Below are 17,636 nucleotides of genomic sequence, written 5' to 3'. Positions count from 1 at the left end.
GTTTTGTATTGGGCTGATAAGAATTCCCTTAAATTTCTCAAACATAACGAAGAACCAATAGCTCCATGTAAACAGATTTCTAAATGAATAATGACAATGAATTCCAGTTTGAGCAGCAAAAGGGCTTGCAAAAGTAGGCAGTAGGCACCGTTAAATATTTTGGAATACTGGTAAAATTTTGGGGGGACTGGAGTGGAGAGAGCTTCTAAGCGATGTGGTCAATATGAGAAAGTGAATTAAATTACACACGATTGAGTTAAGACACAAAAGATATGCATTTCTTCGCATGGCTTCGTGGATACTACGGACTTCGCCTCGACAAAAATCACAAGTCAATATTAATTAAAATTCATCCACAGAAAATAATTGATTTTAAAGGAACATAATACGGAAGAACAAGAAAATATGAATATTACCCCCCCCCCCTACTCGATTATCGAGCCTTGGTATATTAACAAGAAAATTATAGAAATGCCATTCGAATCTTGAACTAGACAAGTTAAAGATTGAAAATAGCATGATACGAAATAAGGACACAGCGTCCTTATTTAAATACAAACAGAAATAAAATCATTGCGCTGGTATGGATAGATTTCACGACGCGACGAAAAAATTGTTTCGACAACTAAATTTATATAAGTAAGAGCAACAATTGGTGTTTATGTAAAGTGGTGTTTATGTATTTAATACATTGAACGAAAGGGGGGAGCGGCCTACCGCGGCGTTGAATATTTATACATGTATATTATACACTGATGTTTTGATGTAGTTCATTTCCAAGTCAGTTGGACCTGTCTAGCAAATTTCCCCAAATCAAACATTTTGTGTGTGACATCCTTGTCATCAATCGATGGAAGTCTCCCTTGTAACGCAATGACGCGACAAAACATCAAAACTCATCCTATTTAAGTTAAAAGGTTTGTAGTTGAACTTATCCGACAAAAGTTCACTGACAGCGTCTCTCCTCGACAAGAAATCTTGGATGAATTTCCCTCTCTCCTATACAAAACAATATAAATAGATTGATGAGAAACATCAAGTTCAACAGTAAAAACATAGATAAGCCTTTACAAAATATCAGTGCTGTAGAAGTGGGGGCGCTTGGGGGAGGAGCCCCCTTCTACCTTTGAGATGGGTAATTTTAAAAAGGGCACTATTGACAAAAACGTAAAGAGAGCCCCCTCCCCCCAATCTGATAAATTTAGTTCTACAGCACTGCAAAATACCATTACGTAATCTAACGTAGAAATGGAAAATGCCCGGGTATCTATTTCGTGTCATCGAAGATCACAAAATTGTAAACGCTGGTTATGGTGCTGACAAAATAAGAAGATGATGACAATTGACCTGTGATAGATGGTGGTTGTAATTTCGATCAAAAAAATATGAATATCTTATCCTTTTTAATTCTATCTCCATTCTCCTATGTTGTCTTTCTAACTCACCTTCATCCCTAAATATAGTTCCTCTCAACTTGTTCAATTCTTACCAATCATGTTTAAAAATTACGTCATTATTATTACGGCATTACCATTACGTCATTACTATAAAAGTATCCGTTTACAATAGTGGTCTTTCAGAAAAACACTTAAAGTGCTCCTTTCAGCAAAAGGTTTTAACGGACCTTGTCCGTCGTTCGAAAAGTCTGGAACGACATGGGAACGACTTACTTTTGTGACGTCATGCAAGGGATTCCTCAACACAAGACATATATACCAACTACCTTGAATGACGTCGGAATTTGACTTGACTCAAACCGCAATAATTATTAGAAAAAAATTTAACTAAATTGAAAGATTTTTCATTGATTGGTTAGATATTGCACCTAGTTTTGATATCGCATATAAAATTTCTAAAATTTAAAAGCTTACAAGAGTAGAGAAGATAGAACAAAAACAAAACCTGTTCATAAGAAGATTGACGTGATGCAAGCGAAGGAAGATTGATCAATTTCAATAACGGAAATACAGTATTCATGTATATGGTACGAAAAAACTTTTTCCTTTCCTGTCGATCCCGATGCTAAAAGAAAACAAAAAATCAACATACAGGATTACCGAAGCATTGTTTGACAAAGGATATGTAACAGACTTCAGAATTTCTTCACTTTCACAAGTGTCAAGAAAAATCATATTGACGTAGGCTGGTTATTCGTGCGCCGTTCAGATTAAAAAGGGCAAAACGTTTTAGCCCACTTCCTTACCCCTCCTCCCTCCACCCACCCCCCATTGCCGTCTGCGAATAATTATGAAGTGATTTTGAAGCCTCACTTATTGAGCGTGAGTGAGCTTTAACAATACGGGAGTAAATCGCAAAATTTTTGAAAAAGCCGCGTAATTAGGGAGAGACCTTTCATTTTACCCCAAACGACGTACGGATATTCGTTGTTTATGCTAAGAATTACCCTCATTGACTGTCGTATTGATTTTTTTGATCCGTCATCCCACGATACCTTAAAGTCAGAGATATGTTTAACATTTTTACAAAATACACATCGACAAATAGTTATTCATTTCATACACCCACACTCACCCACCCACCCACACTCATCCACCCAGAAACACACTCACACACCCACCCATACCCACACACACATACACATCTCAGGGTGATGAGTGAGCAACACGAAACAGGCTTGTCGAGATAAAATTGTAGTTGTTTTTACTTTTTTCTTCTACAAATATATTTAGCTCTACTCATATGTATTGAGCACTATATAAAGGAAAAAATCACAATTGAAAAACTTCCTATATAAATATGCATGTATTAAATATTCACAAGATTGCAAATTGTAATATTAGGTCTTCTACAAGAGGAGTCGGTATATAAGAGGAATTATATAATATATAAAATTGTAGTAATGCTGTATAATCATTTAAGACATATTTCATTACCTTCAAGGCATCCATGAGATCAAACTGGGATACGGCTTTTGGAAATGTACTGAGTACAGGATCAGAAACTAAATCTAAGATTAAATCATAAATATTTATGTATAAAATTTCAAAAATATAAGCAAACAAGTTGTTTATCATAAAAAGCGAAAACCCACCAGTCTGATTAATGCAGTCAATATTTTGGACAAATTCATCTGCTAAAAGTTCTCTGTACTGTGCAATCAATGGTGTATATTGCATGGGTGCGACGAGCGTCTCAGGCAATAGGCTGTCAATAAAAGATTAATCTTCATCATTGAGTCCTTATACACTCCAGTCTAGTGTCTTCATCAGGAGTGATCTGATGTTAAAACTTCAGTCTTTATACACTTCAATGTAGTGTCTTTATCACGAGTGATCTAATGTGGAAATTTGAATGTCTTTATATACTCCTGTCTAGTGTCTTCATCAGGAGTGATCTGATGTTAAAACTTCAGTCTTTATATATTTTAGTCTAGTGTCTTTATCACGAGTGATCTAATGTGGAAATTTGAATGTCTTTATACACTCCAGTCTAGTGTCTTCATCAGGAGTAATGTGATGTTGAACATGAGTCCTTATGTACTCCAGTCTAGTGTCTTCATCAGGAGTGATCTGATGTTAAAACTTCAGTCTTTATACACTTCAGTCTATTGTCTTCATCACGAGTGATCTGATGTTAAAATTTGAGTGTCTTTATACACTCCAGTCTAGTGTCTTCATCAGGAGTGATCTGATGTTAAAATTTGAGTGTCTTTATACACTCCAGTCTAGTGTCTTCATCAGGAGTGATCTGATGTTAAAATTTGAGTGTCTTTATATACTCTCCAGTCTATCGTGTTCATCAGGGTGATCTGATGAACACAATAGTCTAGTGTCTAGTCTAGTGTCTTCATCAGGAGTTTTTTAACAACGAGTTCTTAAAAATTACTTTAAAAACAACGATGCTCCTAGATGTTATAATATATGACTTACTCGCACATATCTTTTTTTGGTTTCGTGATAGGAGCCAGTTTTACTGTCAATCTTGGTTGACGATTAGCTTTGATTAATGACTGCATCAACCCTCCAACTACAACAAATCAAGAAAAATTATTGAGGAGAAATGCAGACAGTACGTACGATTTATTATGTGGCAAGCGTCACTTCCGGCTAAATGGCGCGCTTTGATTGGCTCAGAAACATTTTTGCCGGTCTATTATTTTCCCGTAATCGACCACGGTCCAAAACGCGTAATTTTACAGTCAAGTGTAAACAAATTTCGTAAAGCAAACAGCAAAAACGCAAGAAAAACGAAACAAAAAACCATTTGCGAATGTGAGTCGAAGGAAAAACACTTGGAAAACAGTTCAACTTTCCAGACGATACAATTTTAAACGATTTAATTTTTACTGACGAAAACTATATGAGTGAAAGCCAACCCGTACAATACAGCAAGGACGAGAAAGAAAGCAAGCTTCGTTTCTGGTGAAATAATGCCATATAATAAACCTTTTAATAACCTCGCTTTCTCGTCTTTACTGAGAAACATCGGACCTCTGTCTTTTTGTACACACTTTGCCCTACGGGCTCGGTCTGTACAAAAGACCTCGGTCCGTTATTTCTCCGTAAAGACCTCGCGCTAGGTCATTAAGGGCTTATTAATTATACTGCACGTCATCATATTTCGTACCTCTAGCATTAGCAGAAGGTTCCAGTTGGACGCCATGATCATACGGAGTACCACCATTAAGGAGAAGCTCAAAGTTGCTAAATGAAGGAAGGATTTACTCTTACATGACGATGAACTAAAGAGTGATGAGGATAAATGAATATTTTTTAACTTGTTTTCTGTCGGTGCTCCTGTTTCTTGAAACAACTTCAAGACACACCATCCACAACTAACTTCACTTTCTTCACCAGTTTTCTGTAGAGGGAATAACATCAAGATTTTCGACGATGATTACGAATAGAATCAATCATATTTCTCAACTAAAGCTTATGTACGTACTTGACGAACAAAACTGACAGTCAACTCGAACAGAATCCCTGCGCAAACATAATAAAACAGATAATTATCAAAATGGCATTCCGTGAGAACACTCATAATCAGGCTTCTGTTGACTATGATGATACTGAGCACTCATAAGACTTGAAAATGAACGAACCAATGTTGGCAAGTTCAGAGTTAGATCGAACCAAGATATCCCCATCAAAACTACTTAATCGAGGATTCTAAAACGTAAAAGAAATGAAAATTACGGACAACAAAATGTTTCGAAGTACATAAATACGAAATTATATTTTCCACCGCACACCTCACAACACAAATTTAGTCATAAGAACTATAATCACGGACAACCCCTTCAAACGAGCAATGACATTGACACCGCACACATTACAACAAAATTTAGTCATAAGAACTATAATCACGGACAATCCCCTTCAAACGAGCAATGACATTGACACCGCACACATCACAACAAAAATTTAGTCATAAGAACTATAATCACGGACAACCCCCCCCTTCAAACGAGCAATGACATTGACACCGCACACATCACAACACAAATTTAGTCATAAGAACTATAATCACGGACAATCCTCCCCCATTCAAACGAGCAATGACATTAAATACATGTTTGAACAAATAAAAAGTAGTCTGTCTAGTAATAATGTAGTCGGGGAAACTTCGCACTACAGCTAGCTGTTCTACTTCTTTCAAGTCCATACTGCAAAGTTTGGTTGGTCAAAAAAATACCTTGATAACATTCCAATGCATCAAATCTTTCTCAGCAGTCACAGTTTTTATCGTGTGAACGTTACTAAGGACCTAAATGTATGTAAACATTACTCGCGACTTAAAGGTGTGTGAATGTTACTTAGGACCTTAATGTGTGAATTTCTCTCACGACCTTATTGTGTGTGAATTTCTCTCACGACCTTAATGTGTGTGAATTTCTCTAACGGCCTTAATGTGTGTGAATGATTTTCAGGATCTTAATGTTAGGAGTAATTCATCCTCTATTTTTCATTCAACAATTAACTAGACCATAACTAAGGTATTCTAAATACAATAAAGTTAAAAAAATCGTCGAGTGCAAGACACGAGGATTTCGACGCACAATGTGAGAACTCGGAACAAAAAGATTCGCAAGCCTTATATTGATGTTTGAGTAAGAAATGTTAAAAATCAACACACTCCTTTTTGTAACTTTCAGGTTATTCTGGCCACACACAATGGCATTGCTCTCTTTAAAATAATTTTTTAAACTCATTGTTGTATAAAATCTTATTCACCTTGCGTGCAAGATAGACTGACCTGTTTGCTGTCCCATAATGCAACGTGTATTTGACGAGAGATGACGTCGACACCTGATTGTAACATAATGAGGTTTGTTGTAGTATTTAAGATAAATCGATTTAGTCCAGAAACTTCACATACCTGTGCCAACCTTGGGAACCATTTTTGCTGACACAATTGAGCAAAATCGACTTATTCTTACGGGAAAATTTCTCAACTATGCGATAAAAATCATACGTATTCCAAATAAGCAGATAAAAAAATCAAAAATCAAATAGTTATGTTTTGTCGGGAAAGTATATTTAATACAACAATCTTTAGAACATTACACGACAAGACTATGCTGTACCTTACTCTCAACAGGATCCCAGTGTAAATCTCGAAACGCGAGATGTGATTGAGTGAGTTTAGGATAGACCCATGATCCGATCCCATAATCCTCTAAACGAAATACATAAATCATACATAACATTGCATAAAACTGATTAAAGGATTGCAAGATTTAAATAATCAGTATAGAGTATGACTATATGATATTCTTCATACATCATTATCTATTGACGCAATTTCCACCATGTAACGAAGAATAGTAGTGGAATATCTCCATGACAACCAGCCAGATAATGAAACTTTACTTTATGTATGACTATTCCGTAGAATTAAATCTCATAGCTACTTCTACTCAACAACAATACAACATATTTTCGTTTCTATTTTCATCAAAAAGATCCTCACCTTGCTTAACTAGTTTTCCTAACGTTGGTTGACGAAATCCAGCCGGCATTGCTCCCATTGCTTTCAAAACGTTAGTGACACTGGTTTTCTAGAATAAAAATGTAAAATACAAAAAATTGTACAGACTGATAAGTAGTATAACCAGTAATCTATGTATTCTATATGAATTATTAACCTGTGGTTATCTAAAGTATTGTAATCTGAAAATAGTTCTAAAGATAGCAAATACCATAGTGAATGGTAAAAGTAATATAATAAGTTGATAGTTCTTAAAAGAACTGTTTTAAGTAAAGAGCACTTCTTTCAAGAACTATCAACTATCTATATTACTTTTACCATTCACTATGGTATTTGCTATCTTTAGAACTATTTTCAGTTTTGTCACCACGACAAAGTCGCTATTTTAGTATAGCAATCTATGGTTATCTATGGTAACAAGTAAACTATGGTTATCTATGGTAACAAGTAAACTATGGTTATCTATGGTAACAAGTAAACTATATGGTTATCTATGGTAACAAATAAACTATATGGTTGCCTGGGGTAGCAAGAAAACTATGGTTATCTATGACAACAAGTGATGTATGGTTATTAAAGAGAACCAACTATCAATGGTTATCATTAATAACAAGTGAATCGGAATTTAAGAAAATATGACTAACAGAAAACACATTTCTTCACCTTATCAGCGTTTCCATCTTTCATTATTTGCCAGAGTTCTGTACCACTGCAAATGACAACAAATCATGCAAAATAGGAGCACCGCAAACTTTTATTCCCATAAAAGACGCATTTGCTATGGTTTCCGTGACAAATGGCAAATATTGCCTGGCTAATTGTAAAAGAACTGCAAAAACAGAAACATAAGCCAGCCGTACGATATAAAATACTTCCGTAGACAGCTCATCATACAGGTATATCAACAGCAAAAACAGAAAAATAAGCCAACCGTAAGACATAAAATACTTCGGTAGACAGCTCATCATACAAGTATATAAACAGCAAAAACAGAAACATAAGCCAACCGTACGACATAAAATACTTCGGTAGACAGCTCATCATACAGGTATATCAACAGCAAAAACAGAAAAATAAGCCAACCGTACGACATAAAATACTTCCGTAGACAGCTCATCATACAGGTATATCAACAGCAAAAACAGAAACATAAGACAACCGTACGACACAAAATACTTCGGTAGACAGCTCATCATACAGGTATATCAACAGCAAAAACAGAAACATAAGACAACCGTACGACACAAAATACTTCGGTAGACAGTTCATCATACAGGTATATCAACAGCAGCTAATTATCCCAGGAGGACAACGTTATGACACCGACAAGTTTATATATAAATACACGTTGAAGTTCGTTCTCACAAACGTCAACGTGTATTGAGTAGTCTGTAGAAGTCAATGACATCGTACGTAAAGTTATTTTATGTTATGTTTTTTCTTTTTTGCAATACTTAAGTTTGGACTCTCCCTCGGTTTGGAGTCAACAAGAACATAGTCCACACATCTGGAGCCGGTTGCACGAAGCCTTGATAGCGTTATCCATTGGATAGCGAAATTTTTCTGAACGTTCATATAATCTCTTATTAGAAAAAAGTATACGATTTGACTGTGAAAATAAAATATTGTTTTGAAGCTCACATAATTTCTTTGACATAAGAAAAATATAAACACCTTTTTTACAAGTTTGAAAATTTTCGCTATCCATTGGTTAACGCTATCCAGGCTTCGTGCAACAGGCCCAAGGTCTTTAAAGTAGATATTTTTAATTTGCCATACATTTAGATTGTATCAATTCAATACAGATCATTTACTTGGATCTAACCTTCTCGAATCCTTTTTATCTGTTTTATTAGGTGACGACGAAACGTCGGCTATACAAAATAAATTTCGTGAAATGTTAGTTCCTTTAGGCATGAAGAAGCATGAAAATTAGATTCTTACACATTATTCAGTATTTCGACGAACCTTTTTCTAATTCACTCTCTCCTGTCTTTTTAGATTGTGTTTTGCTACGAATTCTCTGCATAAACACAAGAAAACAAACTTATGTAGATTATTCTAAGAAAATGTGGAGCGTAATTAGTTAATAATTGACTAAACTTGCACTGTTTTTAGGAAATATACCTCAACCAAAGTTTTCGGAACAACTCCAATATTACCATGAGCGTCTTCAGCAAGCCACCAACCATCCTCTCTAAAAAATTATAAATATCCTGTAAATCAGTCATAGAGAAATGTATGTTGTTCTTAAATCAACCATAGAGAAGTGTATGCTATCTTTAAATCAACCATAGAGAAGTGTATGCTATCCTTAAATCAACCATAGAGAAGTGTATGCTATCTTTAAATCAACCATAGAGAAGTGTATGCTATCTTTAAATCAACCATAGAGAAGTGTATGCTATCCTTAAATCAACCATAGAGAAGTGTATGTTATCCTTAAATCAACCATAGAGAAGTGTATGTTATCTTTAAATCAACCATAGAGAAGTGTATACTATCTTTAAATCAACCATAGAAAAGTGTATGCTATCCTTAAATCAACCATAGAGAAGTGTATGCTATCTTTAAATCAACCATAGAGAAGTGTATGCTATCTTTAAATCAACCATAGAGAAGTGTATGCTATCTTTAAATCAACCATAGAGAAGTGTATACTATCTTTAAATCAACCATAGAGAAGTGTATGCTATCTTTAATTCAACCATAGAGAAGTGTATGCTATCTTTAATTCAACCATAGAGAAGTGTATGCTATCTTTAAATCAACCATAGAGAAGTGTATGCTATCTTTAATTCAACCATAGAGAAGTGTATGCTATCTTTAATTCAACCATAGAGAAGTGTACGCTATCCTATAATCCACTACAAAACGTTCATGTTATAATAAGTAATCAAAAGCGCTAAAACATGACCACGTCTTAATTCTATGAAAACAATCAATAAAAAATACATTAGATGAATCACCACCTTCTTTCCTTGATCGTTAAAATATCTCCCTCCTTAATGTCGAGATCATCTTTATATTCACCAACAAAGTCACTCAGTACACGTACTTTATAAACCTACACAAAAAAATGAAATGCTTTCAGAGATTTAACTATAACACAGTGAAGCACATTTTGTTACCTTGTCTATGTATAGTCGATAACAATAAGCTAAGATTTAGTATAGACAATATCTGGGAGTTTATCTATCAACTTCATGAAGTGGGTCGTAACCAGAAAGTCTAGCAGGGTAAGCTAAGATTTAGTATAAACAATATCTGGAAGTTTATCTATCAATTTCATGAAGTGGGTCGTAACCAGGAAGTCTAACAGGGTAAGCTAAGATTTAGTATAAACAATATCTGGAAGTTTATCTATCAACTTCATGAAGTGGGTCGTAACCAGGAAGTCTAACAGGGTAAGCTAAAATTTAGTATAAACAATATCTGGAAGTTTATCTATCAGCTTCATGAAGTGGGTCGTAACCAGAAAGTCTAACAGGGTAAGCTAAGATTTAGTATAAACAATATCTGGAAGTTTATCTATCAGCTTCATGAAGTGGGTCGTAACCAGGAAGTCTAACAGGGTAAGCTAAGATTTAGTATAAACAATATCTGGGAGTTTATCTATCAACTTCATGAAGTGGGTTGTAACCAGGAAGTCTAACAGGGTAAGCTAAGATTTAGTATAAACAATATCTGGAAGTTTATCTATCAACTTCATGAAGTGGGTCGTAACCAGGAAGTCTAACAGGGTAAGCTAAGATTTAGTATAAACAATATCTGGGAGTTTATCTATCAACTTCATGAAGTGGGTCGTAACCAGAAAGTCTAACAGGGTAAGCTAAGATTTAGTATAAACAATATCTGGAAGTTTATCTATCAACTTCATGAAGTGGGTCGTAACCAGGAAGTCTAACAGGGTAAGCTAAGATTTAGTATAAACAATATCTGGAAGTTTATCTATCAACTTCATGAAGTGGGTCGTAACCAGAAAGTCTAACAGGGTAAGCTAAGATTTAGTATAAACAATATCTGGAAGTTTATCTATCAGCTTCATGAAGTGGGTCGTAACCAGGAAGTCTAACAGGGTAAGCTAAGATTTAGTATAAACAATATCTGGAAGTTTATCTATCAACTTCATGAAGTGGGTCGTAACCAGGAAGTCTAACAGGGTAAGCTAAGATTTAGTATAAACAATATCTGGGAGTTTATCTATAAACTTCATGAAGTGGGTCGTAACTAGGAAGTCTAACAGGGTAAGCTAAGATTTAGTATAAACAATATCTGGGAGTTTATCTATAAACTTCATGAAGTGGGTCGTAACTAGGAAGTCTAACAGGGTAAGCTAAGATTTAGTATAAACAATATCTGGGAGTTTATCTATAAACTTCATGAAGTGGGTCGTAACCAGGAAGTCTAACAGGGTAAGCTAAGATTTAATATAAACAATATCTGGAAGTTTATCTATCAGCTTCATGAAGTGGGTCGTAACCAGGAAGTCTAACAGGGTAAGCTAAGATTTAGTATAAACAATATCTGGGAGTTTATCTATCAACTTCATGAAGTGGGTCGTAACCAGAAAGTCTAACAGGGTAAGCTAAGATTTAGTATATACAATATCTGAGAGTTTATCTATAAACTTCGTGAAGTGGGTCGTAACCAGGAAGTCTAACAGGGTAAGCTAAGATTTAGTATAAACAATATCTGGGAGTTTATCTATCATCTTCGTGAAGTGGGTCGTAACCAGGAAGTCTAACAGGGTAAGCTAAGATTTAGTATAAACAATATCTGGAAGTTTATCTATCAACTTCATGAAGTGGGTCGTAACCAGAAAGTCTAACAGGGTAAGCTAAGATTTAGTATAAACAATATCTGGGAGTTTATCTATCAACTTCATGAAGTGGGTCGTAACCAGAAAGTCTAACAGGGTAAGCTAAGATTTAGTATAAACAATATCTGGGAGTTTATCTATCAACTTCATGAAGTGGGTCGTAACCAGAAAGTCTAACAGGGTAAGCTAAGATTTAGTATAAACAATATCTGGGAGTTTATCTATCAACTTCATGAAGTGGGTCCTAACCAGAAAGTCTAACAGGGGGAGGGGTGTGCACATGTGAGAACAACAGAGTCATATTTTATTGGCATTTTAAGTGACAATAATGTTTTCTCTGTAGCAAATACCCTTGGTTAAAAGTGTCTAAACGTGGTACATTCGTTATTTATGAAATTCGCGATTGAGTTCAATAACGAGGATTTTAATTCAGGGAAGGATTTAGGAAAGGGGTGCGGGGGTTTGTGCGTGTGTGCGCAACCCCCTTAGGGTTGGTTGGAAGGGGTGCAGAAGTGGTGTAAATTTCCCAATGAAATATTAATATACCAACCAATTAAGCTAAAACAACTGTCAAACTACACATTTCCCAGGTTCTCACGTCAAACTCAGAAAAACTCTGATCTGTGAATGACATAACGACACCGATAATGGAACTACCGTAATCTAATCCAAACAAGACTGACCAAACGACATCTTATAGAAACTAGAGCACAACCCTTCCCCCCCCCCAAAAAAAAATCATCCCGTATCCATCCCTGTTTAAATTATTTTTAATTTAACCAGAAAATTCTAATTATTGTTTATTACTTTTTTCTGTTATTTTTTTGAAAAGCGGACTAATTTATGGGGGTGTGCCCCCCTGGTTACGGGGGGTACACAACCATAACCACTTATCCTGTAGGTGATTGGTGGAAAACTACACGTATCTTCAATACTTGGGAATAACTATGATCACCTACTTCACACAACCATAACCACTTATCGTGTAGGTGATTGGTGGAAAACTACACGTATCTTCAATACTTGGGAATAACTATGATCACCTACTTCACACAACCATAACAACTTATCGTGTAGGTGATTGGTGGAAAACTACACGTATCTTCAATACTTGGGAATAACTATGATCACCTACTTCACACCTCCATAACCACTTATCGTGTAGGTGATTGGTGGAAAACTACACGTATCTTCAATACTTGGGAATAACTATGATCACCTACTTCACACCTCCATAACCACTTATCGTGTAGATTGGTGGAAAACTACACGTATCTTCAATACTTGGGAATAACTATGATCACCTACTTCACACAACCATAACCACTTATCGTAGGTGATTGGTGGAAAACTACACGTATCTTCAATACTTGGGAATAACTATGATCACCTACTTCACACAACCATAACCACTTATCGTAGGTGATTGGTGGAAAACTACACGTATCTTCAATACTTGGGAATAACTATGATCACCTACTTCACACAACCATAACCACTTATCGTGTAGGTGATTGGTGGAAAACTACACGTATCTTCAATACTTGGGAATAACTATGATCACCTACTTCATCTTCATCTTCGCTTTCAAATTCACTAGAAAGAAATCAAACAATAATGCCTGCTTTAACACAGACACGAAACAACATGAAAGAAATTAACGTTATGAGGAGTGATTCTGGCGAAGAAACAACGAAAATAGCGCATTCTAGTGACCATATTAGGGCCTGTGTGAACATAGGCGTACGGGAGCTATCATTCAGGGGGGAGCAGTAAATATATTCCCAAACTCACAATGAAGGTTCTGCCATATTTTTGCCCGACTAAAGTTTGAAATTTGCCCAACTTCTCAATCTTCAAACATTCTTGAGTGGGCAGCTGCCCCCGTCCAATGTGTGTGAATGTGCGAATAAAAACCGTGTTAGGATTTATATTATGTAGGATGTTTTGATTAAAGGAATTTCAAAAACTCCAACCTTTCCTCTTCATCGTATTTCCGCGAAGTCTCTTCCTCCTCGTCACCAGTCTCATCCACTTCGCTGACGTCATCCTCTGATCTTTGATGTAACACATAAACACACATTTAAAACATAACATGTTGTACTGCTATAGAAAATGTCGCTCTCTTTACCCTAGTAAACGTCACAAAAGAATACAAGAACAGATTTGCTTGATCAGCAATGTGTTATGTTCGCATCGCCTTCGTTGCAACTCTCTCTCCTTCTAAGAGTACTGGTGTACAATACACTCGTCGAAGGAATCATCTCTATCGGTGCAGTAACAAATGAGAATCTTTAGTTATTTTTACATGCTTTTGTTTCGAAGGATTCGAAACGATTTTTTAACGATACTTGTTAAGAAAAACGCTTTTCCTGTCATTGTTAATTTTTCCATTTAACTATGTTTAATACTATCATTTATAGTTTTAAAATTTTTCGTTGCATACTTTTTCCCAAAGGTGTAAATTATCACTTTCTGTTAACGGGTTTGAATAAAGCTCCTATTTATCTAACTTTCTATTTTAAATCAGGCACATTTGAAATAAACGAATGATATATTCCGTTCTCAAAAACATTACCTGTAATGTTCGCCTTCGGAATTTCCTGAATTGAGTTGTTGCAAACTCTTGGAACGTTCGCTCGTCTCCTACACAGAAATAATCAATTCGTTATGACACAAACATTTCCTGTAAGCATTTTCCATGAAAATGAAGGAAAATGAAAAATGGATGCTTCATAAACGCTAACACAGAAACACAAAATGCAGACTGTTATTCCGCGTCACCGTCATATTAAACTGAATACACGAAACAAAAATATTGATCCTAATAATGTACATTCTGTACTCTTCCGTAAAGCGTCTTAGACACGATTGTAAACAATGAAATTCAGTAAAAATTTAAAACACATATCACACCGGATTGCAAAAGACAACGGATTTCTTCATGGGAGCACAATGTCTGTTTGACGGTATATAATCCCGATAAACAAAACGGCGAACAAAATTCAAATTTCTTTAAGCATACACGCGCTCTTTGAGTAAATACAAAGTTTACATAAGTAATACAGCATGGTAATGCCATTTGCTGAGCGATAATTTTTTATTTTGCGAGGAACATTTCATTTCAAGTTGAAACTTAATATCAACTATCGTTCATTTTTTGTAAGTGAACAGTACAATGGACTTTGGATCGTGTACACACAATATCAGTCATTCATAAATTGAGCAGCAGACGTGTCACAAAGGAAAGCAAGAATGTTATTTTAGATAACTGCGTCAAGAATGCCAGATTTGTAAAAAAATGATCATTTTCACTTACTACTAGAATTATTACCTACTTGACGCAATATCGAAAAACAATAAAAAGATCGACTTGTAGGAAAACTACAAGAATTTGATAAAGTAAATTGCAAACATGTATCAATAAGAAACATTATATGACGAATGTTCAATATACAGTAGTACAACTGCTACAGCTAGTACTAAACTGGCTAACACTGACTGGATGTTATATGACGAATGTTCAATATACAGTAGTACAACTGCTACAGCTAGTACTAAAATGGCTAACACTGACTGGATGTTATATGACCAATGTTCAACATACAGTAGTTCTACTGCTACAGCTAGTACTAAAATGGCTAACACTGACTGAATGTTATATGACGAATGTTCAACATACAGTAGTTCTACTGCTACAGCTAGTACTAAAATGGCTAACACTGACTGGATGTTATATGACCAATGTTCAACATACAGTAGTTCTACTGCTACAGCTAGTACTAAAATGGCTAACACTGACTGAATGTTATATGACGAATGTTCAACATACAGTAGTTCTACTGCTACAGCTAGTACTAAAATGGCTAACACTTACTGGATGTTATATGACCAATGTTCAACATATAGTAGTACTGTATATTTACTGGATATTCAGTAAATGTTTTTACCTTTGATTTCTTCATTGATACAAATACAAGCAATCAATTTAATGGTAGAATTTCTACAAAAGTGAAACAAAATATGTATAAAAAATAAATTCAAATCGTTATATTAAGAGTTATCCAATCAGCAGTCCTTCATGTGTATGTCACATGAGATGTATGAGGAACTGTTCCTGTATGATATATGATATTTGCAATGGTAATACAAGTATATTTTTTGGGGGGGTGGAGGGTGTCCGTGTGCACATGCCTCATAGCCTTGGTTTGAGAGGTAAAGGAGGGATGTCAATTTCCCTACAAAATATTAATACACTTCCAATGATGAAATAAAGGCAAAGCAACAGTATTTGTGTTAATGGAGCACATGTACGAAAAATATCTCCATCCATCGTATAAAGTAACAAAACTTAACAAAAAATTTTTGATATGGCACGGTGACATTCACTAAGTAGCTACTGAAGTCTAATCTTAACTTGACCACCCCCCCTAAAAATCATTCTTTATTCATCCCTGTGTATGACAAAATGATTTTAATGCACGTGAAACATACTTGAGGAGAATATGAGAAAATGAGAAAAGAGTGACAAAATATAGAAAAAATTTCATGATCCTGAATTATGTTAAATACTAGCTCCGGACAGTGGCATAGCCAGCCTGAATAAATTTCACATCATTACTATTCATGTCTTGAGGAATCTACAAACAAAACATACATAGTGGGACCAAATTTTCGGGCTGGATACGTTAGTGGCTCCAGATAATACAGCATTCGATGTGTAACTATTTGATGAATGATGATGATTTAGAAAAAGTCTGGTCCTACACAAGAATCAAGAAAATGCACTCCTAATTATGACTGCACTATAATAATTGGGAGAACTCAAGGACAGATCATTGCAAGCCCGAGACCAAAGGTCGAGGGTTGTACATGCTCAAAAGTTCTTGCAAACGTCTCCGAGGTTTGCATAAGCCAGTGCAAACACGAAAAACATGTTTTATTTCTTTTATAAAATAAATTAAAGCAAAAGACAAACATTTTAATTTTTCCTCTAAAATGTATTCATGATCGATTTGCAATTTCTCTTTGACTGATTGATTGTTTTGATTGATTTGATTGGTTGAGCTCAGATGTGTTTTGCACAGGCTGATGCAAACACGGCTCTAGACCAATCAGCGCAAATGTTTTGTTGTTTTTATTTTATACATAAACATCAATGGTGGTATTATTATCTGTATTTCATGAGGTATTAAAACTAAAAACAACTTATTCCAGGGAGCAAAGTGGATAAGGAGACTAAACTGCCCCACTCCCGAATATTTCCATCTTAATATACAAACATAAAAAATGCATGTTTTTCAAGTCTAAATGGAGGTGGGGACGAATTCATTGATTGATCATTTCTGTGCTCCAAAATAAAAATGCTCTGCTGTCCTAAATTCACATTATGCACGAGAAATGATTTGACAACGTGATAATGTAAATCATATTTTCATCAAACTACAATAATGCCATTTCTAGGTCACACACCGTGAAAAAAACAATACATTTCCAAAGAAATGAATGATGTTCAGAAATTTACACAGCAGGACCAAACATAACAATAGAATACGAACGTGAAACATGAATCAAATAGTACTCACTTCTAATTTCAAGTTTTTCAACCATGTTGTTTTAACATCGTTACTACTTGCAATAACTCACAACAATTCAGTAATTCACAGCAACAGCCAACATCTGTAAATGAAACGAGAAGTCGACACTATACAACCATTGTCTACAACAAATTCTGATTTCATAACATCCTTCAAAAGGCTAAACTTCGCACTTTGTTTACAACTCATCAAAAGCGCTTTCTTGAACCAATATTTTTGAGTTATAGGCAATGCAATTATATACCGTAAATCAAGAACTTTTAATG

At 35.2% G+C, this 17,636-nt stretch overlaps 1 protein-coding gene across 4 annotated transcripts; it reads right to left on the bottom strand.

The window, feature by feature from the left end:
* Positions 1–630: 630 nt before the first annotated feature.
* On the bottom strand, positions 631–17,581 carry LOC124433532 (nephrocystin-1-like). 4 transcript variants are annotated; one of them, XM_046983312.1, is made up of 26 exons: positions 17,544–17,581; positions 17,359–17,452; positions 15,724–15,776; positions 14,352–14,419; positions 13,750–13,830; positions 13,342–13,369; positions 9,924–10,018; positions 9,079–9,148; positions 8,920–8,974; positions 8,777–8,825; positions 7,615–7,660; positions 6,934–7,021; positions 6,548–6,639; positions 6,340–6,415; positions 6,217–6,269; positions 5,656–5,727; positions 5,063–5,129; positions 4,906–4,943; positions 4,739–4,821; positions 4,588–4,664; positions 3,891–3,987; positions 3,053–3,165; positions 2,895–2,968; positions 2,405–2,452; positions 1,903–2,022; positions 631–999 (listed from the first exon to the last, which is right to left on the bottom strand). In XM_046983312.1, the coding sequence occupies exons 3-26, from the start codon at positions 15,736–15,738 to the stop codon at positions 844–846; spliced, it is 1,761 nt and encodes a 586-aa protein (XP_046839268.1). In that variant the 5' UTR covers positions 15,739–15,776; positions 17,359–17,452; positions 17,544–17,581; the 3' UTR covers positions 631–843. The 4 variants fall into 4 exon arrangements, with proteins under 4 accessions (XP_046839268.1, XP_046839269.1, XP_046839267.1 ...); XM_046983313.1 differs by lacking the exon at positions 17,544–17,581 and adding an exon at positions 16,431–16,536 and having other exon boundaries at positions 17,359–17,518; XM_046983311.1 differs by lacking the exon at positions 17,544–17,581 and having other exon boundaries at positions 17,359–17,518.
* Between the last annotated feature and the right edge of the window lie 55 nt (positions 17,582–17,636).

The sequence above is a fragment of the Xenia sp. Carnegie-2017 genome, unplaced genomic scaffold (genome assembly GCF_021976095.1).
Source record: "Xenia sp. Carnegie-2017 unplaced genomic scaffold, XeniaSp_v1 HiC_scaffold_13, whole genome shotgun sequence".
Taxonomy (NCBI): Eukaryota; Metazoa; Cnidaria; class Anthozoa; order Malacalcyonacea; family Xeniidae; genus Xenia; species Xenia sp. Carnegie-2017.
This window is presented reverse-complemented; position numbering and strand designations above follow the sequence as displayed.